The 27,199-nt window shown below is 36.6% G+C and overlaps 1 protein-coding gene across 7 annotated transcripts in view; it reads left to right on the top strand.

The window, feature by feature from the left end:
* The window catches only part of PHF21A (PHD finger protein 21A), a 170,936-nt gene that overhangs the window by 110,856 nt on the left and 32,881 nt on the right, over positions 1-27,199 (top strand). For 5 of the 7 annotated variants that reach the window (XM_063093236.1, XM_063093237.1, XM_063093238.1 and 2 more), the window contains 3 exons: positions 18,657-18,863; positions 25,215-25,466; positions 26,675-26,764. In XM_063093236.1, the coding sequence (XP_062949306.1) occupies positions 18,657-18,863; positions 25,215-25,466; positions 26,675-26,764 (549 nt within the window). The remainder of the gene's footprint in view (positions 1-18,656; positions 18,864-25,214; positions 25,467-26,674; positions 26,765-27,199) is intronic. The other 2 variants (XM_063093241.1, XM_063093242.1) reach the window with 2 other exon arrangements.

Raw genomic sequence — 27,199 nt, 5'->3', positions numbered from 1 at the left:
CTTTATTTTTATATATTAGTTTTATTGTTTTGTTTTTACTAAAAACAGTCACTCTTACATTTTCTCACAAAATCCTTCAGAACCACTTCTAGAAATGGCATCATTTTGCCTAAGTATTTTGTTTTTTCCCCCATCTAGTTTTTGTGAAGTAGTGCTAACTCTGCCTTAATTTGATTTGGCATCCCTGCAATTGAACATTTGTAAGTATCTTGTATTATGGCCCATCTGGGTTGTCATAGAAACCAAAGACCTCCATCCTCTTCCCTCTAGTTAAAAATGGAATGCAAACAGGGCTTCAAAGTGACGTTTTTCTAGTACGAGTGACAGCCCTGTGAAGTGCAGAACAGAAAGGTTTCTTATTGGTTTTATTCTTCCATGGCCTATCATATCAGTTAACTCTGATGTGTGCAGCTTTTCTTTTAAAAATCTTGCAAGATACTAATGGAATTTTTAAAGTGTAAGCATCAGAGGGGGAAAAAAGAATGCAGTTAATCCTTTTTGTGCTCTTTTCTTATACAAAAATGCAGCATTAGCTAGCAGTGTTTTTGTTTTCTTCCATGTGTTATTAGCTGGTCTGTTGAAGCTGTGGTGCACGTGGCAGAAGCACCAATTAGTCATTACAACTTAGGCTTCCATTATTAGTTTGTTATTTATTTCCTAGGTCAGATGAATATGGTTTTATCTCATTAGACTCTACAGGCCCATTGGTTAAGTACATGGCAATAATTTATTAGAATAGAAATTTGTTGATACGGTAATATCTAATGACCTGTCATTAGACCTGCTGACAAAACATCTTAGAACCCCATTTCCACCCACCCGAGTAGTCACAGAATCCTTGACTTTACCCTGATGGTTTTCCGATTTCCACATTCCTTTTAGATTCTCTACCAGAACCATATATGGCTTTCAATTTTTCTCCTTCAACTTCTGTGATGTTTCTCCTTCTGCATCAGCTATGTGAATAAGTTCCAGTGTATTATTTCCGTTGTGTTACCAAAATGTCTGGGTTTTATGGTTAAGATTTGTTTAACTAGTGATGTGACATTACTCAAGTTTAGAATATCAAATTCTCATTTTAACATAGATTTTGAATATAAAAAATGACACAAATAGTGACCTGAATGTGAAACAAATAATGAAAAACTGATGTATAGTTTATATATTCTAAAGGAATGTTTCAGAAGGGTTGGATTAAAATCATCATTAGACAATTGCACCTGATGTGTTTTGGGTCAGTTTTAAGTCTCTTTACTTTTTCAAAAGGAAAACATTACAAAGTCTTTAAATAACACCCACAGTTTGACTGTTAATTAGTTTATGGTAATTTTGTACTCATTTATCTTTAGTCCCACATCTCAACTATTGGTCATTTTCAACAGTGAATTCAAAAGTGTTCTGAGTGTATCATATCTTGAGGAAAGAGACCCTGTAACTCCCAGTAGAGTATGACTAAGATAGAGTTTAGCTGCTGGTATATCTAAAGATGAGAGATTATATTTTCCAAATAACACTATATTCCTTGGCATATAGTGTGGAAGTGAATAATTTAATTTCATAGCATAGTGTGAGAAATGGTGTAGCAGTTTTTTCATGCTAAATATGTTGCTTTCTTCTTTACACTTTGCTGCCTTCACTTCCAATTTGACTGGTGCTTTTGTTTTGTTTTGTTTGCAAGTATCAAGCCGTTTAGGGGGTTAACATACTAGCCTCAACTTTCCAGTCAATTTAAAAATTAGAATCTCCCCCAGATCATCATTTCCCATTTATCAGTGTTTGTTTAAAAACACTAGAGATGTTGCTACTTGTTTAATAAATGTCATATTGCTGCCAGCCTTGCAGAAGTTTGTGACTTTTCCCTTAGCACAGAGGAATAAGATAAGCTTTTGTATTCACTATTGCTATGACTCATCCTCAGGAGAAAAGTTAAGATGTTTGTGTACATGGGAGACAGTAGGGGCTTGAACAAAATGTAACATGATGAATTTCCCATCCACTAAGATAAAGAAATTATCATGTAGGTATCAGTTCCTTATCATCCCTCTGCTTTGTCATCATCAAATAAGTAACATAATATTTAGTGGTCCTTTGAAATCTGTGCTTTTAGGTGTGTTTCTGCACGATTGACATAGTTCTTCCTCTTCTAATTACCAGTCCAGTTACTGTTCAGCTCCTTCTAAATTATACATTTTTTTTGCCCTCTATAGATACATTTTTAAATTTCCCTTCCAAAATAAGATTTCATTTTGAAGTGCGTTTGTTTGAAGTGTGTTTGTTAGAAACAAGGTATGTTAATTCTACATTGTATTCTCAAAAAATAGCTTTCTTAAATGTGAAGGATAGAGCCCAGTGGAAGTCTATATGTGCCTTTTCATTGGGTACATATTATTTATTTAGGGACCTATTATCAACCAATAGCATGGAAACTTGCCTTACTCCATTTCTCCAAAGTAATAATTTTTAATTATTATTGATAGCCCACATTTAATTTTTGTAATCTCAAAAAATTTTCTGGGCGGGGGGGTGGGGGGGCTTTGGGCCTCGGCCACACACCGCTGCCCTGTGCAAGGGCACCCAGCCCGGCAATGACCAAGCCACCACTGGAAGCCCCCTGACCCCCTCCCCTGTGGGAATGAGGGGGGTGCCACAGGCCTCAATCTCACCCCTCCTCTTTCCTCCTTCCACCTTCCATCCCATTTCCTTGACCTTTCCCCTCTCCCCCTCACTCCCATCTGCTCCGCAACAACATCCTAGAATGTAAAAAATCATATTAATAATATTACATTTTATTTAAAAAACATTTTTTTTCTTGGGTTTAGCTCAAAATATACACTGTCCAAGGTTTGATCTTCTGTTTGTGGCCCTGCTTTTTCCATTTCTTGCTCTCTTTTCTGTTTACATAGTTTTTAAAATCTTCCAATAATTTTGCTTGTTGATACTCCGTAAGAAATATTATAGTTCTTTTGCATATACATCTTCTGTCTCCTGAAATAGGTACATAAACTTCAACTTTTTAATATTATATGACAACATCTGCTGTAATACTATGTACTCAGTAGGCATATTCATTAAATTTTGTCTTCAAACCATATACTGCTCATCACTCTGTTCGTGGCCCTAACATCCTTTCACATTTAAGATGAGAGAGTGATTAGCAAAGTGCATGCAAAACAGCGAACAAATTGATAGTTGTGGATGATTCAAAGGATGTTCTAAGAACCTCTTCTAATACTGCTTTGAATTTGTGTGCTAATAACACAGATGGAAACCCAGCTATGAATAAGTTACCAATATCTAAAACAAAGACTACCAGAATGGTTTGTATTTGCAGATCATACTCTTACCCTCTGGGATTCAGCAGTCTTTTTAGATTTTCTCCATAGTTGCACATGTATATTTCTGGGTAGCAGGTTGACTGCTGCTGATGGCACTAAAATGTTTTGATAGGCGCAAAACTGTGCTGCCACCTTCCTCACGAGCCCAGTGTTCAGAGATGACCTGTTTGCACATAGGCCTGTGGTATATCATATTTTTATACATGAGCAGTAGAATAAGGTCTGACTCTAGCTGATTGAAGTGGTAGTTTTAGATTCTGATAAGAGGACCTATTGCTGGTTAGGGAGGTTGAAACTGCAGAATGAGTTTGCAGCATGAGGCAGGTCTGCTCAGCAGCAGGTTGATTTGCACTGTGAGACAAGCAGCACATGTAAACAGATGGCCCAGCAAAGAGTCAAAGCGACAGATCTTGAACAGGTAGATTATCTGATTCTTAACAAGGTTATAGAGAATGGAGTTTTAATTTGTGCGCTACTTTTAAGGCTGAAAAACAAGCATTTAGTGAAATAAATTCTATTCATTGGGAAATGAACAATGTGTTACTAGCGGGTAGGAATCTTATTGTCACTGGATCTGGACATATGAGAAACCAACATTTTCAGGAGCTGTTTCATATAGGCATGGGGCTGGCATTATCTTTTGGCATGTGGTCAGTCATTCAACATCATTCTGAATGTTCCATCCTGTAACATGCAACAAGATAATATTAAAATGATGTCTTTGATATGGGTTTTTAAGAAGAATAGGCCCTGTAGTTGCAAGCACACATCTGGTATTTGGGTTAAGAAAGACATTTTTAAAAAGGATATCATAGTGGTAAGTGTCATAAAAACATACAGCAACATAAATTTGTAATGATATTAAGCAAAGGAAAAATATTCGTGGAAAAAATCCTTCATTGTCATACATCAAGCATAGAAAAAAGGAAGAGTGTAGTAGAATTCCCAGATCTAATCATTGATCTTCCAAATATAAATGTAAACAAACATTTCTCTACCAAACACTTTCAAAAGTACCAAGCATCTCATTAATTTTCAAAAACAAGATTTTGCGATAGTTTTATATCTCTAGAAAAGTGTTTTAAATATGGATTTTGATTAATGAAATCAATTTTGCATTCCTATACTTTAATTTTCTGATTATCAGATTATGCTATATCATAGACTAACCTTCCCAGTGCATAAATTTGTGTCCACAGAAAGTGAGTTAGTAGTGAGCAGCATTATGAGGATAACTGTTGACCTTTCTTAGGTCACTTTGGTAAGGGATGTACCCAGAAACACAAATTACCATGGTAGAAACCATATTCTGAGATGCTGTGAAGGCTGTGAATGCCATTGTTAAGGCAGAGGTGTTAATACAGCTACTTTTTGTTTCCCAAATTATTGGGATCGTATTCAAGATTAATTGTGCCAGCACCTACTTCCCAAATTGGCTTTCATTTTATCTGCTCAAGCATGTACGCCTAGCCTTTGCTCTGAGTAGAAAAAGCACTAATCTACTTTTGTGCACATGGAAAATTGCATTCCTGGAACTGCATTAAAAACTCCAAGAGAATGTATTATTAATGGAATGAATTTCGCTCTCTCTCAAAAAGGGAAATCATTTATGTGACCACTGTCAAGAAGGATAGAGATAGATTTAGTGCTAGTTCTTAACCAGTTTATCTGAGTTCCTGAGCAATAAATATATAAAGAGAAATACTTTACCAAGTAAATTACCTTCACGACATGTAGCTTGTAGATACCAGTATGATCTAATTTCAATACAGATCACCTTGTAATTGTGTCACCCTTTAAGCTTTAGTATACTGAGTACTATATCCTATATTTCTTATAGGATACCACATCATCAAAGATTAGAAAAATAATAAAATTGGGGTTTTAATATTACAAAGATTATCTATAAAGATTTTTGAATCACTTTTGATTTAAATAAGCTCCCAGCATTTGTTTGCTGGTTTCTAGCTTTGTGTTTTTGATTTGTTTTTGTCTACACCTGTATAATTGAGCTGAATATGTGTGCCAATAAGTAACGGAGCTGTGTTCAGCTTCTGCTTAAGTCTGCAGTATTAAAGTGTTCCTTTTGTTGCATGTGCTGGTCTTGCAGACTCTGTAGAGCCTTATCAAATGCAGCCAGTTGGTGCTGCTAGTATGAAAGCACAGGGGAGCTCTCATGTGGAAGGTTAATGGAGTGTAATTATAAAGAAAAATGAACTGCTCAACCACTCTATCTTCCTCTACCTGCACCAAGAGTGACAAGTGCTCTGATCTTTTATAAACGCTGGAGCAGAGGTTTAACCATCTAAAATTATGACAGTATAACTGTCATGCAAACAAACACCCTGTGCAGTATAGGTATGCACCCCTGTGTAGGAATGATTTCTTCCTGTTATAGGGAGTCTAAGTTAGGAAAGGAGCATTTTCAACCACCAAGAAAAGCAGCTTGTTAAGCATTGTACTTTTGTGTCACTTCTTCTTTTCCACTCAATTTGTTCCATTTTCTTTTCCTGAAGGTGCTTTCTCCCCTCTGATTAGTGGCAAAGCTGACAGCTTGTACATGAGTGGGTCCATTCCACTGTATCCACCAGACAACAAATATCCCTACTTTTACCATTCAGGTTCATCATATTTGCCCTTATAGCCATCCCTAAACCAACTGGATTCTTTTAAAGGGATGGAAAATCATCTCTTCTCATTCTCAGCATCTAAACAGAGTAGACTGTAGGAAGCTCATGTACCATCTAACAGTTCTTTGTCCTGGGATCTACATATAGCACAGAGATTACACACATTTCTATGGGCTCAAGATGGAGTTAGATCTTTATGTCCTTTGGTTGAAAATTTCATAGAAAATATTTAGTAAGGAAAATGCAGCAAGGAGGGACAAGGACAGAGAAAGACCAGGGAGACATTCAAAGGGTGTAATGACTAGACAAATCTGTGTTACTAGTGTGTCATATTGCCAGTGAATGTTGCAAAGTTATCCTGCTACTGGAACACCTGAAGGGTAAGCTAAGCAGAGCTGGGTTGCGGAACGCAGTTGATTCAGTGCTTTTACCAGCTCAGCACAGAGTTGAAATAAGATGTTGCAGAATGATACAACAACAAAACCCCTGACGTCTTGTTCTTACAAAGCCTAAAACAACCACTCTTGGTGAGGCTGTGCTGCCTACTGAGATAAGTAAATTTGGCATCACATACATTAGGCCTGTGAAGACTAAGCAGAAGTGATGGCTTTGTCACTTGCACAGCAGTCTTGTTGACTGAGCCCTGGTCTTGTATGATGGGTGGGGGAGTGGCAGCCAGTATTCCTAGTAGCAGCTGTGAAAGCAGGGAGGCTGATTTTAAAACCTCTGTAGTTTATAATGTTATTTCTCCAACCCCTTTGCATATGGGTCTTGATCATCTGTACTCTATTTTAAAAGAAAAATAGCTATATAGTTTTTATGTCAGTAAGATAAACCTGTTAGTGAGTAAAATTTTTAGATCCAGCTTTATATTAGTGGCTGGTAAGTAAAGTTTGCTGTGACTTACTCCTTTAAAAACCCACTAGAGCTCAACATTTTACCAGTTTAAATGTTGCCAGTGTCCATTCCATTTATTAAATTGAAGTCATTGTTCCAGAATTAAAGTTTTTGGCTGGAGGCTAGAAGGTTAGCAATAGAATCTTAAAATTGTCCGTCATACTCCATAGATGAGGAAGCATTTCATTCTTGTTAGGTTGGCTCCAGTGTGTATTCCTGCTCAGCTGCCAGAGAGAGTATCTTGGATGACAGAAATACAGTCTCTCTGGCATTTTAGAGCAAGTTATCCAGCTCTGCTCAGTCCCTTTAAGAACATTCCTGCCCCTTCCAAGTATTCAGACAGTTTATAGGAAATTCACCTCAGATGGACACTATTGGTATATGCTCCAGAGCCATCTCTCAAGCTATCCATGCCTCATTTCTGGCTGTCCCATTTCCTATCTTCAGTGTGTCCTCTGGCTCTTCTCCTGCTTGGCCCCTTTAGTTTGTTGCACAGGTTACTCTGCTTCCTTGGATCTCAACAGTCTGATTTTGTTTCCTGGCCATTTACTATATCTGGAGACTGATGACCAGTAAAAGACATCTCTTCCCTTTGGCCAGCTCCCCACACTAGTATACTCTGCATTCAGTCAGTCTGCTGGGATACCACCCAGCATCCTGTTAGGCCCAGAAAAGTTGGCTCAGAAAAGTGAGCTCCAGGTTTTTGTTCAGTGAATAGAGCTTTCCTGAAACTAGTTTTCCAGAGAGGGTAGGGGTTCCATATTCTAGTCCCTGCTTTACTATCAGGTAACTTTGTAAACTTTTGGTCATCTAATCACCACTGCCTCTGTCTCCCTATCTGATGCAATGAGTTACCTTAATCCACCCCACATGGTTGTGAGAATCTTATTTGATAAAGAGGGTGTGAAAATTTACAAGTGTAAAGTGCTGCATAAATGTGATTACTTACACTAAAAAAAAATCATTAGGGAAATATTTATGGAAAATGGTACCATCATTTTTCATTTAGGGTTCACTCAGAAAGTAGGATCCTTGAAAAGTTATTAAATACTCCATATGTTTATAACATGAGTTCCTTTTTTTCTTAATCATGTAAATTAATTGATTTTGAAAAATCCAAGTACTCAGAAACAAGAACCAGATAAGTGTAGGAGATGTTAGTTTAAGTGTTCTGGTTGGATTCTAAGTCTGATGATTACATTTTGCTTACTATAATCCCCTGGACAGCTTCAACAAAGTGGTTTTCACTTTTCTGACCTCTTCTGTATGGGCTGTTTAAACAGCTGCAGTTCAATGGTAGAGAAACTAATTCCAGTTCATCATTATATTGGTTTTGTGTGATGGGGGTTGAATTATCTGTAAGGTACTTCAGGCTGTTTTGATAAAGTAGGCACAATTATGGAAAATATTATTACTAAATTTTTCATTCTCACTTTTATATTTTGTATATAGTCTGTCTCCCTGTGTCTTCAGATATTTTATCTTGGCATAGTCTTCTCAGTACCCATTGATAATTTGCTTTTTACGTCTGTGCATCGTCTCAATAAAGTCATGACCTAGCCCTTTCATTATGGTAAAATTTTGGTTAGCCAGAAGTCCATTTGAATTTTCTGGTTATCTGAAATAGTTTTTGACTTACCTCCTGGTGTTGAAAATTTTTCTAAGTAATGTTTGTTTCTACTTTCCTCTCCTAGTAGTTATAGTTTAGTGAGTGTAATTACTGTCTAGAGGTTAAAAACTGGTAGCCCATGGGCTTTATCTAACAGTATAGATATTTTGTTTGACTCACAGTATTAAAAGCTATTCATTCACTAGTGCCTTTAGACAGGACACTCCCTCTCCAGTTGGCCTTAGTCCCGTTGTTCCCTATTATCTTAGACCATTGTTCCCTGGTCTGCTTCATTCACGTATATTACCTGCCTGGCAGTAGGTAATCATCAGATTACATGTTTATGTGAGTGAGTTTCCAACCTCTGAATGAAACTATTATTAATGATTTAGCTTCTTTGTGGTACGTCGGAATCATTATGAGCATTAGTTTTCTATGTACAGTGCTATAGAGGTGGAAGGTATACATCAGGAGCTTGTATACTTGCCATTCAGAGATTCATGGAATTTTAATAGATGAGAATGTTAGAGACTGAGTGGAGAAGATGAGACCAATATTGGGTGAATAACTTACTGAAGGTCACAAACCTTATTTAGTGACAGATATGAGACTAGAACCCAGATTTCTTGACCCTTTGTATTATTTCTACTGCACAATACTGCCTCTCTACTTATTTTTCCTAAAAGTAGAGTGGAAGAGGAAAAAAAGCCCAATATATATGTGTGTGTGTGTAGGTATGTATGTATAATTAAGGTTTTAACTGGGTACTTGTGTGGCTTACTGCACTACGTTATGTAGTCGATAGATGTGAGGGCTCCAGATCCTTACCGGTAAGTCAAATAATGGTGTCAGGGGCGTGGGGTGGTGTATGGAATTAGTTATCAGGAGCTAGAACTCTAATTCTACCCCTAACTTGAGACCTAGGTCAAGTCACTTATCTACTTATATCCTCAGTGTTCTACCTGTCAAGTAATATCTGTCTGATATTATTACTTTGTTTTTAATGTAAGCATTATAGAATTTACCAGCTACCGCATTAGACTGTATAAAAAAATCAAGGGACTACTGTGGTACATTCAGACAATGCAGTATTATTCAGAGCTAAAAAGAAATGAGCTATCAAGCCATGAAAAGACATGGAGTTACCTTAAATGCATATTACTAAGTGAAAGAAGCCAGTCTGAAAAGGCAACATATCGTATGTTTTCAACTATATGACATTCTGGAAAAGGCAAAACTATGGAGACAGTAAAAGATAGTGATTGCCAGGGGTTGGGAGTGGGGAGGGATGAATAAACAGAATGCAGAGAAATTTTAGGGCAGTGAAACTACTCTGCATGATACTACAATAGTAGATACATGTCATTATACATTTGTCCAAATCCATAGAACGTACAGCACCAAGAGTGAACCCTAATGTAAATTATGGACCTTGAATGATAGTGGTATGTCATTGTAGGCTGACCAGTTGTAACGAATGTCCCACTCTAGCGCAGAATGTTGTTGGTAGTGAGGAGGTGTGCTTTTGTGGGGGCAAGGAGTAAATGTGAGCTCTTTCTTTTCCACTCAATTTTGCTGTGAACCTTACACTGCTCTAAAAAATATAGCCTATTTAAAAAAAAAAAGTCAGGGGACTGACCATATGCAGGACAGTGGCCTCTTTTGACTCTGCACCTAAGTACTTTTGCTGTATGTAGAAACTAGAGAATAGGATAGTAAAAGTAAGCTACACCTTCGGTGCTAAAAAGTATGCTAGAAGATACAAATAATATATTATTTTTACTGTGGCCATTCCATCCTTTCTGAAACTTGTGAGGGAGACTCAATATTTGCATAGAAATTTATGGATTGGATTTTGTGATTTTTATAGCTTGTGAAAATATTTTTCTTCACACTTAAGATTTAATAAAATACTTAAATTTTTAACCAAATGGCATTTTATTCATTAAGAGATTATCTATATTGCTTAACCTCTCTCTCTCTCTCTCTCTCTCTCTCTCTCTCTCTCTCTCTCGTATAAAATTTCTAGTACTTTCAATTTAAAACAAAAAAGCAAACTTGGGCTGGCTGGTTGGCTCAGTTGGTTAGAGCACAGCCTAGGTCACTGGTTTGTATCCCCATACTGGCCAGTTGCTGGAAAAAAAAAAAAGGCAGACTTGCTCTAAAATTTTGAAATGAATGAAATGAATTCAGGTCTTCTGTTTCTGATCCAGAAAACTAAGACTAAATACAGTGTATTGCAAATTATCCTTTGTCACATGTCTTGGAAGATCCAATCCCTTGAAGTTAACGGTCCGTCATTTTGGCAGCCTACATAGGTGATGGAATTGCTCCCTCCGTGTTGTTTTATGTGGGGTCTTGTCAGAAAGTAAATTTGTAACACTGGTCATTTTTCTCTTTAAGTGATTGTAGCAAATACTAGGTGATAAATTCAACTACTGAAATTGTGAATATTATTGAAATTAAAATATACTTATTCAGTAGCTTTTGAATCTTTTCCAATCTGTGTGTTAATGCCATTATTATAGATGATAAAAATTATGTTTTTAAACATCAAGAGTGTGATGTTCAGGATGTACTTGTGTTAAAATACTTTCCAATTAAAAATGTCAGTGTTTAGTGATTTATAGGAGTTAATTTGTTTAAATGTGAGGAAAATATTACATTTCATCATAGAATATTTTCTACATGATATATATTACCTGATAGTATATCATTTTAATACTATTGTCTTTTTTCTCTCTTTTAAGAAAAAACTGCAGAATTGAGGGTTGTTAAAAGATAATCTCACCTTTGGAAATCACTGACCTATGCCTTAGTAGATGTATCCTGCATAGAATTTAATCAGATAATCTATTATATTTACCTCTTCCAGCATATGATTCTGTCTTGTGTTTCTGTGAAAAAGGGTTTCCTATATTATCTCAAATGGTACCTAGGGCTTGGAGTAGGCAAAACAATCTGTTTTATCTTAACAATGTTCCATAAAATGACAGAGATTTTTTGTTTTTTTCCTCCCTTCTTCACCCATTTTAGGATCATCACTGTTCTTAAATTATATTTTCATATCCAACTTGTCAGGGACAGCTACTGTACAGCCATCTTTAATCATAATTCTTTTGTGAGGAAAACCACAGCAGCTTCAGGGCAGAGGAATGAGAGAATTTCTATAGTTTGTGACATACTCTGATATCAACAAGGCAGTGCCGCCTTTTAAGTTGTGGGGCAGAGCCATGGAATGATGAATGACAAACTGGTGGTGTGTGCAATAGTGTTCTGTAAACAGAGAGTTACAGAGGGACATGCATTTTCCTGAACTGGAGTTTAATTTACAAATTAATAGCCTCTGTGTCATATCTCATTGTGGTACAAACAATGATTCAGGTACTTTTTTTATGTTAGCAAACAGCTAAATTGTGCAGGTTATAAATGGTTCTTATGTTTTTTCCTGCTGTCCTTATTACTGTATCTAGGGTCTTTGCTGGGTCAGGTTGCATTTAAATTGGACATTTATTTTATGCATTCAGCTTTAGGCCCTGAACCACTGTAGAGGTGTAAGAAATCTGGGCTGTACCTAGATTTCTACACAGGGATATATTCCCTAATGTGTTTGATTTCTGAGATAAAAAGGCAACAGGTAGCATTTGCTTCCTTAATACTCTACTTCTTTTTTTGACAATTCTCATGAAAAACATAGTTTGAATTAACATCAAAATGTTTGATTTAGATGTTAAAAATCATGTTATTGAAATATAATTGACATTGGAAATAAAAGTCAAATTTAATTATTGTTGCTCTGAGTTAAAAATTTATACTAGACAAATTGTATTATTCATTGGTTACCATCCCCCTTATTTTCACATTGCCCTTGATAGTTTCCTAAGCATTCCCCACCATTAATTCATTTGATTCTCAACATTTTTCTGAAGCAAGGACAGTATAGCTTGGGCTTCAAAGAAACATAGAGAATGTATAAAATGTATGATAACCGGTTTCCGATTTGGGACTTCTTGGTCTTTATTATACAAAAATGTATTACAACAACCACTCTTTCCAGCATGCAGTGCTCTTTTTTGGTCTGTGTATTTATACTATTTTGCCCAAATATGTTCATATGTTACCTTTTGGGATCTGCAGTTCTCCGGGGTCACATCTCTCTTGAATACAACAGCTACACTCCTTCTTGTTTGATGCAAATTAAAGGCAGTCTCTAGTTTCTTAGAAGGGTCCCTAGATTTAGGCAGGGTTTGGCTGTAGAATATTAGCAGTCTATATAGTCATTCATATCAAGCTGGGGGAGGGGGAAGTGGGGTTGAGTTTACCTATCAGAGCATGAATGAACTAAATAAGAAAAATGTAAACTGCGTTTCAATCAGGCTAGCAAGTAAAGGGTCTTATCCCCTATAGAGATGGAGTATAAATCCCATTTATGTGAACAAAAGGTCTAATCTCCGGTGGAGATGGGATATAAAATCTATTGATGTAAATACCAACGTGAAAAAGAGAGAGTGTGTGTGTTGAAGGAAGACTAAACCCAAAGAATAATTTTTTAATTAAAAAAGTAAGCCAAAGTTTAATCAATACCATGATGTATGCATTCGCCATTGTCTGTTAAACATCAGTGTAGAGAATTTTAAATCTTATTGAAGAAACCTCTGATATTTCTAACTGCCTCTGATCCCTAATTTATTTATATCGTACTGTACAAATTCCATGACACCTTGCAGAACTATGAAATAATAATCTATATTCCCAAATTTGAAAATTAGGAAACAAGTCCTCTTTGGTAAACAACATATCCAGTTCACCATATAGATGAGGTTGTACATACTGCTTCTGTCAAAAGTTTGGTGGTATTTTAAAAGGATATGTCCCTTTAAAAAGATTTTAAAGGGATAAAGCTATTTGTCTGATTCTTACTCTGAAACTGAATCTCAGATAGTTTGGGGAAAACCTTCTAGTATCTTACAAAACGGATAAAATGCAATTATTTTTAGCTAAGTATATTTTTATAGCTGCTGCCATCAATATTTCTGCTCCTCCTCCTTCTCTGTTATAATTCTATCCAGTGTTTCCCTGGAATATTTCCTTCAATAACTTCAGTGCATATTCTCCCACTGAGTTTTACTTATTGCATTAAGGAGGTAGTTTATCTTGTGTTTTTTGCTTCTTTTCCTGTGTTTTTGTTCATAAAATGGTGGAATTCTTCACTTTTTTGGTTGCAGCATGGTTAATACCAAGGGTACAGGATTTATTTGATCCCTGTACTGGCCAGCCGCAACCCCCCCCCCCCAAAAAAAACCCAAAGAACAAAACCCAAAAAAACCGCAATACATACCTTTTACTCTGGATGGTAATTTTGTCACTAATGTTATGCCAGTAACACGTACTCTATTCATTAGAGGATAATCGTGTGGTACATTCTTAAGACTGTCATATCTCCTTCCTGTATCATGTTGGTGTAACTTATAGATGCAGTGGTTGAGTTTAGGTCAGATAGTAGAAAGTTTTTTTTTTTTTTTTTCTCTTTGGATAAATTTTGATTTCATCCACAAATATAAATTTCTTCAGGTTAATTTTTCTGCACATGTAAAGTTCATTATCCTTGGTTTCATTCTGAACAATTGGTGAGTCTGAAGACCTAGAAAGATTTTCACTGCATTTTAAGTATGAGGATGAGTAAGATTTGTTCTTGACTGTTTTGTGAAGTTACAAGTCTCTATTAGCCTCTGTTAGCCTCTAGTATGAAGGGTGAGGGTTATATTTTCAGATTGTATATTGATTCATGGAGGAAAAAAGGTGAATTTTTAAGGCAGGGATGTACTACATAAGATGTCTTCATAGAGCACACACAAGTTGAGTGACTCACCCTGTGAAAAAGCAGAGACTAGAAGCACTGACATCCAGTCGTGGAGGACAGGGCCTTGTGCCTGGAGTTCCTTTGAGAGAAGCTTTCTAAAATCTATGTGAGAATTTGTTGATGGAAATAAACTGGTGGCTTGATTGGAGGGTTGGGAGCTGTTTTTCCATCTCTTCATCTTCCTTCTATGTTGATCAAGTCCATGGAACTTGGAACAGTTTCCAAGCAGAGAATGAACCCAATTTTCTGTTGTATTGGACCTATAAAATTCTGTATTTTTCTTCAAGATCTGTCTTGCTGTCATGTGAACATATTGATACTATTGCTGAATGTCACAATATTGACCACCTTGACTACCTGTGTTGGAAACTGTGACTTGAAGTGTCAGAGGCTCTGTGAACTCTTCTGCCCAAACAAGCTCTGATGAAATCCAGTGATGCGAATGTGTGGGGAATCTGAGGCTTGTTATTACCTGCGGGATTTATGGAGTTCTTGTCAGATGGATTGAAGGGGGTGGTACTAGCCATTCTGGAGGCTTGGCACATAGGCCTTTTGTTTATAGAAAATACATTAAGAGAGAAGATGACAAGTTATTAACTTTTTCTCCCTCCCTTCAGCCTTTGTTCTTTCCAATTTTTCTATTTCCCTTGTTTCCCCCCCTCTCTTTTAACTCTGATTTAATTTATGATGAACAGTCAGTTTGTTAAATTTAGCCTTTTCTCAAAGCTTCAAGATAATGTTCCAAGATAATTATCTACGTTTGAAGATCTCCTTTATACATGAATACTCTTGAATATATCAAATTGTTTATACCAGTATAATCTTCATTATGACCAGCAGAAGTCATGATTTCTTTGTTTAAAACACATAATAGTAAAAGTATATAGGCTTACCTCCTGTGGAGATGAGAGGATATCCTTTGTATAGTGAATATTAAGAATTTTGCTTGATACCACACAGCAGTATTTATGAAATATTATAGCTGTGTTCACTCATTGCCATCCAGAACTGGTACTGATCTTGATCAGGGTCTCACTGAAGTTATATGAGTATTGTGATTGCCAGAGCTGCAAGACTGAACTGACTGGATTGTGGGACTTAGAAAAGCCAACTAATATGCACAGCAACTGTCCTTTATCAGCCAGTCCTTTAAAAAGGACTGTGCAGGGTCTCTATTCCTAAGGAGCACCTCTGCTGCAGTGCTCACCTAGCTTTGATCGTTGGTTTTTGAACTGCAGTCATGCATATTTAAGTGGCTGAAGGCATCAGTACTTCCACCAAACCTTGATTTTCTTTAGAAATTTCACAGACATCCACAGACATGTACGGCCACGTGCATGGTATTCTTCTAATCTGATGAACACAGCAAGGACTGAGGAATAATGCTTTTCTGACTGGCACTTTGAAATACCAGTCACCTTTTACAGAAAACTTTACCTGGCTCATATGCTCTGACCTGTGTCCAATCTGCACAGCTCATTCTTCTTTTTTTTCCTTCTCTCAAGGACTAATGTGAGTTTACGAGTATTTTTATCTTGTCCCTCCCCTACCTGCCTCCACCCCGGGTTTCCATGGGCTTTGTTTCAGGCTCTGGGAGAGGAACAGTTGTGAATTCAGGGTGACTCATTTGACTCCTACTCTCCTGATTCTGTTTCTGATTGGTTGTCACCTTGCTCTAGGCATATGGCTAAAGAGTACTCTAGCCTGCATCCCTTTCTCCTTCTTTCCCCTACTGTTCCTTTCTGTTGTACATAGTGCTGGGAGCAGGTTCTGGGCTTTGTCTCTTGCTTCTAGTTTACTTCAGTTAGACAGTAAGGAGGAGAGCACACACTATATTTCCTAAGGATGGCTGTAGAGGAGAAAAACACTTTCCTTTTGTGCCTAGTATAGTAATTATTTAGTTTTCTGTGATGCTTTTGTTCAGAGTTTATTTTTTGGCAGGTGTCACACTTATGTTGTATTATTTCCTCCTGGTTTCTCTCCTCCCCTTGATTTGAGCTGTTTTTTGAAAGGGTTCTTGGAGTCCCTTTCTCTGGCTGCTGATGCTACACTTCAGGTAGTTTGTTAATATGTTTGATGTCGATGGGAAGGAGGACGGAAAGCAATTCTAAATAATTATTTAATTTTCAAATGTCTAAATGATAGTCACCAAGCAGTAAAATCTACATGTGATACTCAGAATTATCTGCAGCACCACTACTACTATTACTTCTCCTTCTAAACTATAGCAGTTCACTTACTCTGCCTTTTATACTTTAGAAATAGAATTTTGAAGAATTGAAAGTTAATTTTTATAAGCATTTGATATTTTATTAATTTGCATTTTTATTATTCTGCAGATTGTTTCTGCAAATATTTTTGACTCTGCATCCTTTTTTAAAAAAAATTTACTCAAAGAGATGGTGTTAACAGAGTATAATATATAGCAGAATTGTTTTCCAAAAATTGACCTTTATATGATATTTTTGTTGTCTAAAGAATCAATAATAAAAATATAAAAATTCTCTCAAGAATGTATTTTGGTTTTACTTAAAGCTTTTAAAAATCTATTTTGTAAATATTTTAATGTTAAACTATGTTAAGCAGGTAGCATACGGGTTTGGATTGTTTAAAGAATAAAGTAGGTTAGAACCAGAAGTAGATTGATAAAGTAGGTTAGAACCAGAAGTAGGATTTAAAAATTAATCTGGGGCCGAGCCCGTGGAGCACTCGAGAGAGTGCTGTGCTGGGAGCGTGGCGACGCTCCCGCCGCGGGTTTGGATCCTGTATAGGAATGGCCGGTGCACTCACTGGCTGAGTGCCGGTCATGAAAAAGACCCCAAAAAATAAATAAATAAAAATAAAAAAATAAAAATTAATCTGGCCCTTATGGTTTCAATTAAAAGCTCTTCATTCACTTCTAATCCACTCATAATCTATATTAGAAAATCTATTTCTATTAGTAATCTATTTTTATCAGAAATAGCACACTTCAGCTGATGAACTTACTTGAAAGTATATGAGAGCAATGCTTCTTATACCTTCTTCCAGCCATTGGGCAGGAGAGTCAGAGCCCAAGTCCGGCCCCAAATGTTTACTATATATTTTCTGAGCCATTTGCTGGTCTTCAGTTCCATCTCTTTACACATCATGTGAAGAGAAAAAGACATTTACTTAGCAGCATAGTTCTAAGCACATACTATAGTTGTGAACAAATAAGTCCCTGCCTTCATGGGGCTCACATTCTGCTGAAATGTATTTTAGTAATGAACGTATCCAAAAACACATTTTTCTTGAATTTGGACAAGGTTAGAAAATTCAAGAAACCTTAACTTGAAATTTTAATCCCATGTAGCTAAATCTCTACTCTGTCTAAACAAATGTATGCATTTCCACAGATCCTATCCCAGCAAAGAAGTCCTACTTGTGAGTTACACATTTAAGTAATTTAGGATGTTTGTTATTTATATTGCATATTGCTGGGATCAAGGTTTCTTTGTTTAAAAATCTGTCTAATGTTTTACACTGGGATTAATACATGATGTTTGGTTAATAATAATTAATATGGCTGGTGTCTATATTATCAGATGCAAAAAAACAATAATGACCAACAATGTGCCAATCATAGTCCTGAGTATTGTGTGTGTGTGTGTGTGTGTGTGTATAATACTTATATATATATATATATATATATATATATATATAAAAGCTCATTTGGCACTCATAAGAGCCCTAAAGGTACTGTTACAGATATTGATGTTCAACTCTGTACCCCACAAATATGTATAATCAATTATGTTTCAATAAAATTCAAAATTGAAAGGGTACTGTTAATCACCTCATTTTATAGAAGAGGACATTGAGGCACAGGTAGGTTAAGAAACTTGCCCAACATCAGTTAGCTGGTAAGTAGCAAAACTGAAGTTTGAATTGAAGTAGTACAGCTCAAGTCATGCCAGCACACTAAGCTAATAATAGAAATCTGAGCTCTGCCATGTGATCTCCATTCGCTCCATATATAAAATGTTTCTTATACCATTTGTTTCATGTTAACTGTGATGTCTCTTATGTACTTTGAACTCCTTATATGTAGAATCTATGTAAAAAAATTTTTTTTTGGTGGTTGGCCAGTACAGGGATCTGAACCCTGACTTTGATGTTATGACATCACTTTCTAGCCAACTGAGCTAACTGGCCAGCCCTGTGTAAATTTTAGGTGTAAAATAAGTTACAGATGAAGCTAGTTATGGAAAAGATGTCCGAGGAATATAATTGCTGCATATTTCTATGCAGCTGACAGAACAATATGCTGATAGATTTTCTTTCTTTTTGTCTTCATTTGGTAGAAAAGAGTAGTTGAACAGCTACGGAAGAACCTGATAGTAAAGCAAGAACAACCAGACAAGTTCCAAATACAGCCATTGCCACAATCTGAAAACAAACTACAAACAGCACAGCAGCAACCACTACAGCAGCTACAGCAACAACAGCAGTACCACCACCACCACGCCCAGCAGTCTGCTGCACCCTCTCCCAGTTTGACTGCTTCACAGGTAAAAGTGTCATTGGAGCATTGCAGGCTTCATGTAGTAGATTGATTTGTTATTGGTCATGTAGAACTGGGTCCTGTTTCATACTATACTAAGCTCAACTAGCACTAAACAAAAGTTATTTTGGTTACTTTTCTGTACTATAACTGGAATAAGAATCACTTGAAATACATTAGCAGAAGGAAATAACATTACTAAGGAGCAAAAGTTAAATGATTTCCTACCTGTCCAGAGGGGGGGAAGGGAGTCAGTGACAAAGAAAAATCACTTCTGTGCATTACAGCAGAATTAAAGCCTGATTTTGAATTTCTGGTGGTATTTGCACTTGTTCTAAAAATCTGTGACTTGACCTCTTCTACTTGCTAAGAATTTCAGAAAAACAATTCCAGAAATAACATTCTAACTTGGTGTAGCTGTGCAAATATTTTTACTGAGAAGGGCATATAAACATGCATATAATGTAAGGATAGTAGGCAACCAAGATATACAGAAAGGGCATATTTGGAAATGACATTCAGTTAAGAAAGCTATTCAAGCTTGATCTCCACACACCTATATGTAGTATGAGCATACCTTTTAAAAAAGGACTGTGGAGCAGTGGTTCTTGATCTTTAGAGGTTACAGATACCTTTAAGAGAATGCTATGGGTCCTTCCACAGAAAAATATACATTCGCACTTAATACATTCATTTTTGCATATTTCAAAGACTTTGGTATCTTCTGAAACCCAAGCATGGACCCCTCTTTCTCACCAACACTAAGTCTTCACTATATCTTTATAGGCAAAGAAAACACCTGTACTTTACTTGGCCATTCACTGTTAATGGACATTGAATCCTGGTTCATATATAACATTTTGCAAGTGAAGAATGAATTACAAATAAAAATACTAAAGATAATTAACATTTAATAGAGGTTACTGTATGCCGGCTCTCTCTTAAGTTCTTATATAGAGATAACAATACCTTCTTCATAGGATTAGGGTGAGGAGTATGTCCATTATAAGTGCTTTACATATGTAATGGACATACTCCTCACCTTAATCCTACAAGGAAGGTATTATTATTTTCTCTATTTTTTTTAGAAGAGAAAACTAAGGCACAGAGAGGTTAAGTAATTTACCTAAGATCATATAGGTAGTATCTGATAGAGCCAAGATTTGAACTCAGATGTTCTGAATGAAAAATCTTTCCATTCAACTACTTTTTTATATTGCCATACAATATCAAAAAAAGAAATGCCAACACTGTATAAAACCAGAGAAGGAAAAAGGAAAATCTCTGTTGATACTGGTCTTGTAGAGCTAGGTCTACATGTAGCTAGAGCAGCCTATGTAATTTTTACCCCAATCACCTCAAGGATATTTGGAAATTAGGCATTCAAAAATTTAAAATCCCCCGATCAGCATTCGTATTGCTTCTGGAAGATTGCTTGTAGGATTACTTTTGTTGGAGTTTTAAACAGAGTTGGGTTGGGTTGTTCTCTTTTCAAAGTACAGTTTGATCAAAAAGCGTTTACATGGGCTGGCCCATGGCTCACTTGGGAGAGTGTGGTGCTGATAACACCAAGGCCACAGGGTCGGATTCCTATGTAGGGATGGCCGGTTAGCTCACTTGGGAGAGCGTGGTGCTGACAGCACCAAGTCAAGGGTTAAGATCCCTTTACTGGTCATCTTTTTTTAAAAAAAGTGTTTATATGGAAAGAGCATGGTAGAATTTATTATTTCCTGGTATATAGGAGTTTTCTCTCTTAACCCATGGGAACTTTCTGTTCAATTAACAGAAAGTTCCATGTTGTACTAATTAAAGGAAATATTTATGATATATTTTGTAATAGCTTTTCCTTTTCCTAGTAGCCTGAGTTCTGTGTTTCTTTGGGATGGTGGATGGTGAGGGGCCTGGGACTGTTTCCAAAACAGTGTTGTGTGGCATCTCTTCATCTGGTAGCCCATCTGATATATTTAATTGATTTAGGGCCGACCCGGTGGCGCACTTGGGAGGGTGCAGCGCTGGGAGCGCAGCAGCGCTCCCACCACGGGTTCGGATCCTATATAGGGATGGCCGGTGCGGTGCGGCCGGTCACAAAAAGACAAAAAAAAAAAATTTGATTTAGTTCACCTTTGTTTTATATTGCTTTGTTTAATGCTAAAAGACAAAAGATCCTCTAGGTTTTTGGTTTTTGTTTTTATAGTAAAGTATCGATCAGTATTTATCGAACATTCTCTATGTGCTAGATTCTGGTATACAATCAGCAATGGTCCCTGCCAAGAACCTGGAACATTATGATAATTAATTTTCATTTATTCTGTAAATATCTATTGAGTCCCTACTATGTGCAAGCACTGTGCTAGGCAATGTGGAGGGCAGGTTCACAAATAAGACAGTTTCTTTTGTCAAGAATCTAAAATTGAGAGAAGGAGAGGAACATGCAAATCACTAGCAAATCACTAACAAGAATAAAGTCAAAGGACCAGTAAAGAGCTGTGAAAATACAGAGGACAGAATAATTTTGGCTAGAGGGATCAGAAAGTGCTTCTCAAAAGAGGTAGCATTTGAGCAGGACCTTGATAGATGAATGGGATTTCAGTGATAGAGCAGAGGGGAAAGAGCATCACAGGTGTAGAGAACAGTATAGTATGAACAAAAGTGTGGAGTTAAAAAAAGTAAATACATGCCATGGGAATAGCAATTAGACTGGTGTGGTTGGAGCCTGGATTCCATAAAATCTCCCAGTGGAGAGGGAAGTAGGCCAGAAAGGCAGGAGGGGGCTAGCTTGTGGTGGAAGCCCTCCAATGTGTGCCAAAATTTCTGGTTTTTTTTTTTTTTTTTTTTTTTTTGGCAATCAGAGAAAGTCATTAAAAGTTTATGAGGGCAAGGGCAAATGGGAGATTATATATGGCATATATTAAATATGTAACTTCAGAAAGGAGAAACTATTAAGTAGCAATCAGAGTGAGCCTGGAGGAGATGTTAGGAGGAAAAAGTTCGGGTGATTAGAATGTACCAAAGTATAAAGAAAGCAATGAGAAAGTCTTTCAGGGAAGAAGAGGGAGGCTGGTTCCCTTTACTTAGTTAACTCCAACCCGTGCTTGTATGTATATTTCAAAAATTTTTCCAATCTACAGAAAAAGTGAAAGAATAGAACAGTTGAATACAGGTTTACCCTTCAAACTATATTTACAACCTTCTCATTTTTAATGATATAATGCAAACATAAAGAAAAATATACTTACTAAAACCAAACAGGAAACAAACTTTTATAGACCGGAAGAAGGGAGGGGGTCTATTTATGGTTCTTTGAGTGTACAACAGTGACTCTCCATTTAAAATTCACAAACAAAATAATCTAAAATAGATGTGGAGGTTAATTAGGGCTCATAGTCTTAATCTGTCTAAATTCTGATTTATACACTGGAATTCATCTGTTTTAAGTCGATACCTGATATTTTGTGGGTAAACAACAACTTAGCCAACAAATAAATAAAAAGGATTTTACTATTGGTACTACTTGCCATGTATTTTTTCTTTCTTTCTTTTCTTTCTTTCTTTCTTTCTTTCTTTCTTTCTTTCTTTCTTTCTTTCTTTCTTTCTTTCTTTCTTTCTTTCTTTCTTTCTTTCTTTCTTTTAATACACTTTTGTTTTATATAAGCACCTTTCTTTCTTTTTTTTTTCTTTTTTTTTTGGTGGCTGGCTGGGACAGGGGTACTTGCCATGTATTTCTGCATTAACTTCTAGCTCATGCAATTTGGGTTTGGTCAAAATTAAAGAACCTCTTCATGGAACTGTGTGAAACTGCTACCTTCTCTTGAAGGTAATCATACTTAAACAGCATTAATTATCCAAGGACTAATAACAGCTTCCATAAAAATAACTTTGTTGTTGGACACCTTTCCTCTTTGTGTCTTCTCTTCCTCCTGCCAGAACAGTTCAGATGTTGTCATTAGGCTTGGACTTCAAAGTTCTGGATTCCATTTATCATCTAAACCCTAACACTCCAAGAGTTTGGTTTATGTTCCCTGATAGTTGGAATAGAAAAGCACCAGACCAGGAGTAAAGATCTAAGCAATAGCTGTGTCTTGGTGTCAATAGTTAGTAAATATATTCTTCAGAAAGTTTTCATTGAAGCATATAGTACTAGGTCTTGTGCCTGCATACTATACAGGGTTATATAGGTGTTAGAATACAGGTAGTGAAATCAGCCACAACTAAATATTTGTAAAGAAAAATAAAAATGCTAACCTAAGATGTGAACAAACTTGTTAGGTTTCGATGTTTTTTAAGTATTAGGTTAATGGTAAATATATAATTCAGGTCAGTTTGAGGTTTAACTCAGGATTTTGTAGAATAATCAGTTTAGGGTTATTCAAAATATTGATAATAATTTACCTCAAACAAAAAGCATATTGACCTCTTTTAAAGCAGTATCAGTATGCGCAACTGTTTTTAAAATCCACATCAGTGAGTTCTGCTGACTAGGGCTTTATTCGTGAAACCCATGATAGCACCAGGATTAAAGGCCATCTGTTATGATTTGCTCACCACTTCAAAAGTTCTTTGTATTGAAACATTTTAGATAAGAAGATAGGGCTAATATCATACTGTGTTAAAAATACTTATTACAAATAGCTGGTATTGTGCAGTTAGTCCTTGCTGCTGTATTACTATAACATTTCTAATGATAAATAGCATTTGGCTTTTATTTGGTTTTCATCACTGATAGAAAATAGATTGTCCACTCCCCTCCAAAATAAATGTCAGTGTTCCCCTTTACTGCCATTTCACATTTGAGGAGGCAAGGGCAAAGAGAATAAGCCACTTCTGTGCTGTTGCCTTGGAAAAGAGGAAACAAAGACTTGGGTGATTTTAATTACGGGTATTAATAAGGTATGCTGATTAGGCTATGATAGGATAGATGAGGCTAAATCATTAAATTTTTTTGGTTAAAAGAAAAATAAAAAGATTTAAAAAGATTCGATATTAGATAATAATGTGTGTGCATAAGGCAGAAAATGGAAATAATTACCTAGAACCAAACAACTTAATACACAGGTACTTACATAGACACTGAAATAGAAATTCATAAAGGAAGTTGTCCAGATCTGCTTCTGGTAGAGCAGGTGTACTTTTCACTGGTCTGGAGCAGTGCTGTCCAGTAGAACTTTCTGCAGTGTTGGAAATGTTCTCTATCTCCACTGTCCAATTTGGTAGCCATAGCCGCACGTGGCTTTTGAACACTTGAAATGTGGCTAGTGCAATTAAGGAACTTATGTTTTAATTTTATTTTGTTTTAATTAGTTTAATTTTAAATAGCCACGTGTGGCTAATAGCTGCCTAATTGTATACTGCAGATAATACAGCGAGAAGAAAAGGCAGAGTAATATCAAAATCAGAACCAAAGAGTTGATCACATGCATTTTCATGTTCCTGACATGTGTGTATCTTGAGTGACTAGTAGCACCAGATAGATGTGTATGCCATGTAATGAGGTTGTTTATATTTTATTGCTTTGTAACTGACTTCTTTAATTATTCTAGTAAAAAGTCTAGAAAAATACAGCTTCAAAGCTGCAATGGCACTTAAGAAGCATCAGTCCTCTCACCTCAGCTCATCCTCTAATCTCTAAGGCTTTTTGAAACTTGGGTGTTTCACTGCACCTTTGATCACTTCTGCAGCGGTTCTCCAGAGAAAAGAGTATAAAGTAGTGACTCATATCTCTTTGGTATCAAGAACTGATGTTTACTGTACTGGTTGGTTAATATGTTTCATTATCTGGAGTTTGGGATTTATTGCCTCTGAGGCAACAGTTGTCAAATCCTCATATGAGTTTCCCTTCCTCCTCTCCAGGGTGACACTCAAGAAAATGAAAAGACACTGACCTTTTACCCCAACCTTTGTGCCACAAGAGGCAGATAACCAGAATTATATGATGACTTTCTTCATATTCATGAGGTTGTAGCTATTAAGGATAGAGATGATGTGTACTTCATTGATTTGCAACTTGTACAAAGTTTAAATTGAAAGCAAGCAAAGTATTAGAAAAACCAGAAGAAATAAGTACACTCATTCTGTATCTATAAATCCACTCAGTTTCTTGTTGAAAACACCATGCCCATGTTAGTCTGCAGTTATTACTATGAATTGCCCATTTGAGTGACACTAATTTAAGGACTCTAGCAAAACTAGAGATTGACTTTCTCTATAGTAAGAAGTGTGCTGTATGTACACAAGAGAAATGTTATACAGAGAAACTTGATTGATTATGAGTTATTGCTTTGTTTTCTTCTGGGGTTTAGCAGCATATTGTTTAGTGGGATCACATTTCAGTGTTCTAATATCTGTTCTCCATGTCTCCTAGAAGACTGTAACTACAGCTTCTATGATTACCACAAAGACACTACCTCTCGTCTTGAAAGCAGCAACTGCGACCATGCCTACTTCTGTTGTGGGCCAGAGACCTACCATTGCAATGGTGACCGCCATCAACAGTCAGAAGGCTGTGCTCAGCACTGATGTGCAGAACACACCAGTCAACCTCCAGACGTCTAGTAAGGTCACTGGGCCTGGGGCAGAGGCTGTCCAAATTGTGGCAAAAAACACAGTCACTCTGGTAAGCCAGCAGCTGCTACTCATGTGTGTCCATATGAGAGGGTTCAGGATATGCATTTGTAGAGTATATTCATTTTAGGCTCCTGCTGGATTTCTGTTTCCATCATCCTGTTTCCATACCAGTTCCTCATTGGGGCTGACAAGAGAATATGACTTTTCTACTGTCTGCTCAGATAACTACAGAGGACACCAAGGACCAAATTCAGTGCATTATCTGAGGTCAAAGTGTGACTTGAGTTTAGGGGTAAGATGTCCTTCACAGAGGCATACACACTGTTTCATTTATCTTTCCCTCTACCTTATCCACATCCTTCCTGTGAAACTTCAGTGCTTAAACTCTCTTGTGCTATATTTCTGGTTCAGGGAAAACTCCCTGTAAACTATTTTAGTTCATTGTCTCTTTAAATTGATTGCACCCAGGAAGTACTGGAGTTGGTTGGAGCACTTAAAAAATATTCAAGATACCCACAAAATAACACTGTCATTGTCCAAGTTTTAATAGAAAAAAGATCCCTTGGAGGAAGAAGTACTTGAACAAGAATTGTTCATGAGATTTCTAGGATTGAGCCGTTTGGAAAACTGATGTTCTGAGAAACTTGGGGGAAATATATCCAAATTTTGGTGTAAATTTTCCTTCTTTAAATGGCAGCTAAGAGCTCTTGGTGCTTTGGAATGATGACCAGTGATGAGTGAAACTGGAGAGTAACAAAGTGAGGCTTTGCCACTTACCCAGGAATTCTTAGAGAAGCAACCAGATCCTTCAGCCAGATGCTGGGACTTAGAAAATTCTCTATAGGAATAAAGCTGTTCACTGTTAGGTAAAGCTGTAATATCAGGAAAAAGCCCATTTGGCCAGGCAGCATGTTCGACTTTACTGTGGATAGTCTTGACTTTAAAAAAATCTAAGTGCAAGAGTTCTTGAGTGTCAGAGGAAATTGTCTAAGATTGCTGAGCCTGCTATGTTCTACATTAGGTATGTGTGAGGAAACAGAAGTGTGGTTCGTTCACTTTATAGGGTAAAGCAGGTGGAAGAGTAAAAAAAATTTCTTAATGCAGTGTTAGTTCAGATGGTATAACTCTAATGAAAGCTTTCAGAAAATAGTGTCTGATCCAGAGAATAGTGAGGCTGGAAGTACTTTAAGAATGCTTAGCTTTGATATTGAACAATGATTGTTCTCTCTGGTTTTATTTATTTTTCTCATTTTTTAGCAGGTTCAGGCAACACCTCCTCAGCCCATCAAAGTACCACAGTTTATTCCCCCTCCTAGACTCACTCCACGTCCAAACTTTCTTCCACAGGTGAGTAAACCAGTGACAAGCTCAGTGATGGGTTACTTGGGACAAAAATTCTCACGGGCCCTTTCTAAGCAACGTGTAATGGGGCTTGTGAGCTCATCTGTATTCAGATCCTACTTAGCTACAAATTCTGACTACTGATTTCTCCACCACAAAGAAGCTTACTTTATTATCATAGTTTATTAACAATGACCAAAGGCAGTAGCAGGGGGAAGAATAAGAAAAGGAAAATTTCCTAAATTTAAAACAATTAATATAACACTGTTATAAACCTTATACTGTTAACTTTCTGGACGAATTTAGCTACAACCTGCCTGGCAGTGGGGGAAAGAATGCAATTACCACTTTTTATTTCTTTCTTGTATGCCAAAAAAAGTAGGAAAGGAAACAACAGCCAAACTAACCAGTAGAAACCATTCAGTTCTATTCTGGAAAGTG

Source organism: Cynocephalus volans, chromosome 4 (assembly GCF_027409185.1).
Source record: "Cynocephalus volans isolate mCynVol1 chromosome 4, mCynVol1.pri, whole genome shotgun sequence".
Lineage (NCBI taxonomy): Eukaryota > Metazoa > Chordata > Mammalia > Dermoptera > Cynocephalidae > Cynocephalus > Cynocephalus volans.
This window is presented reverse-complemented; position numbering and strand designations above follow the sequence as displayed.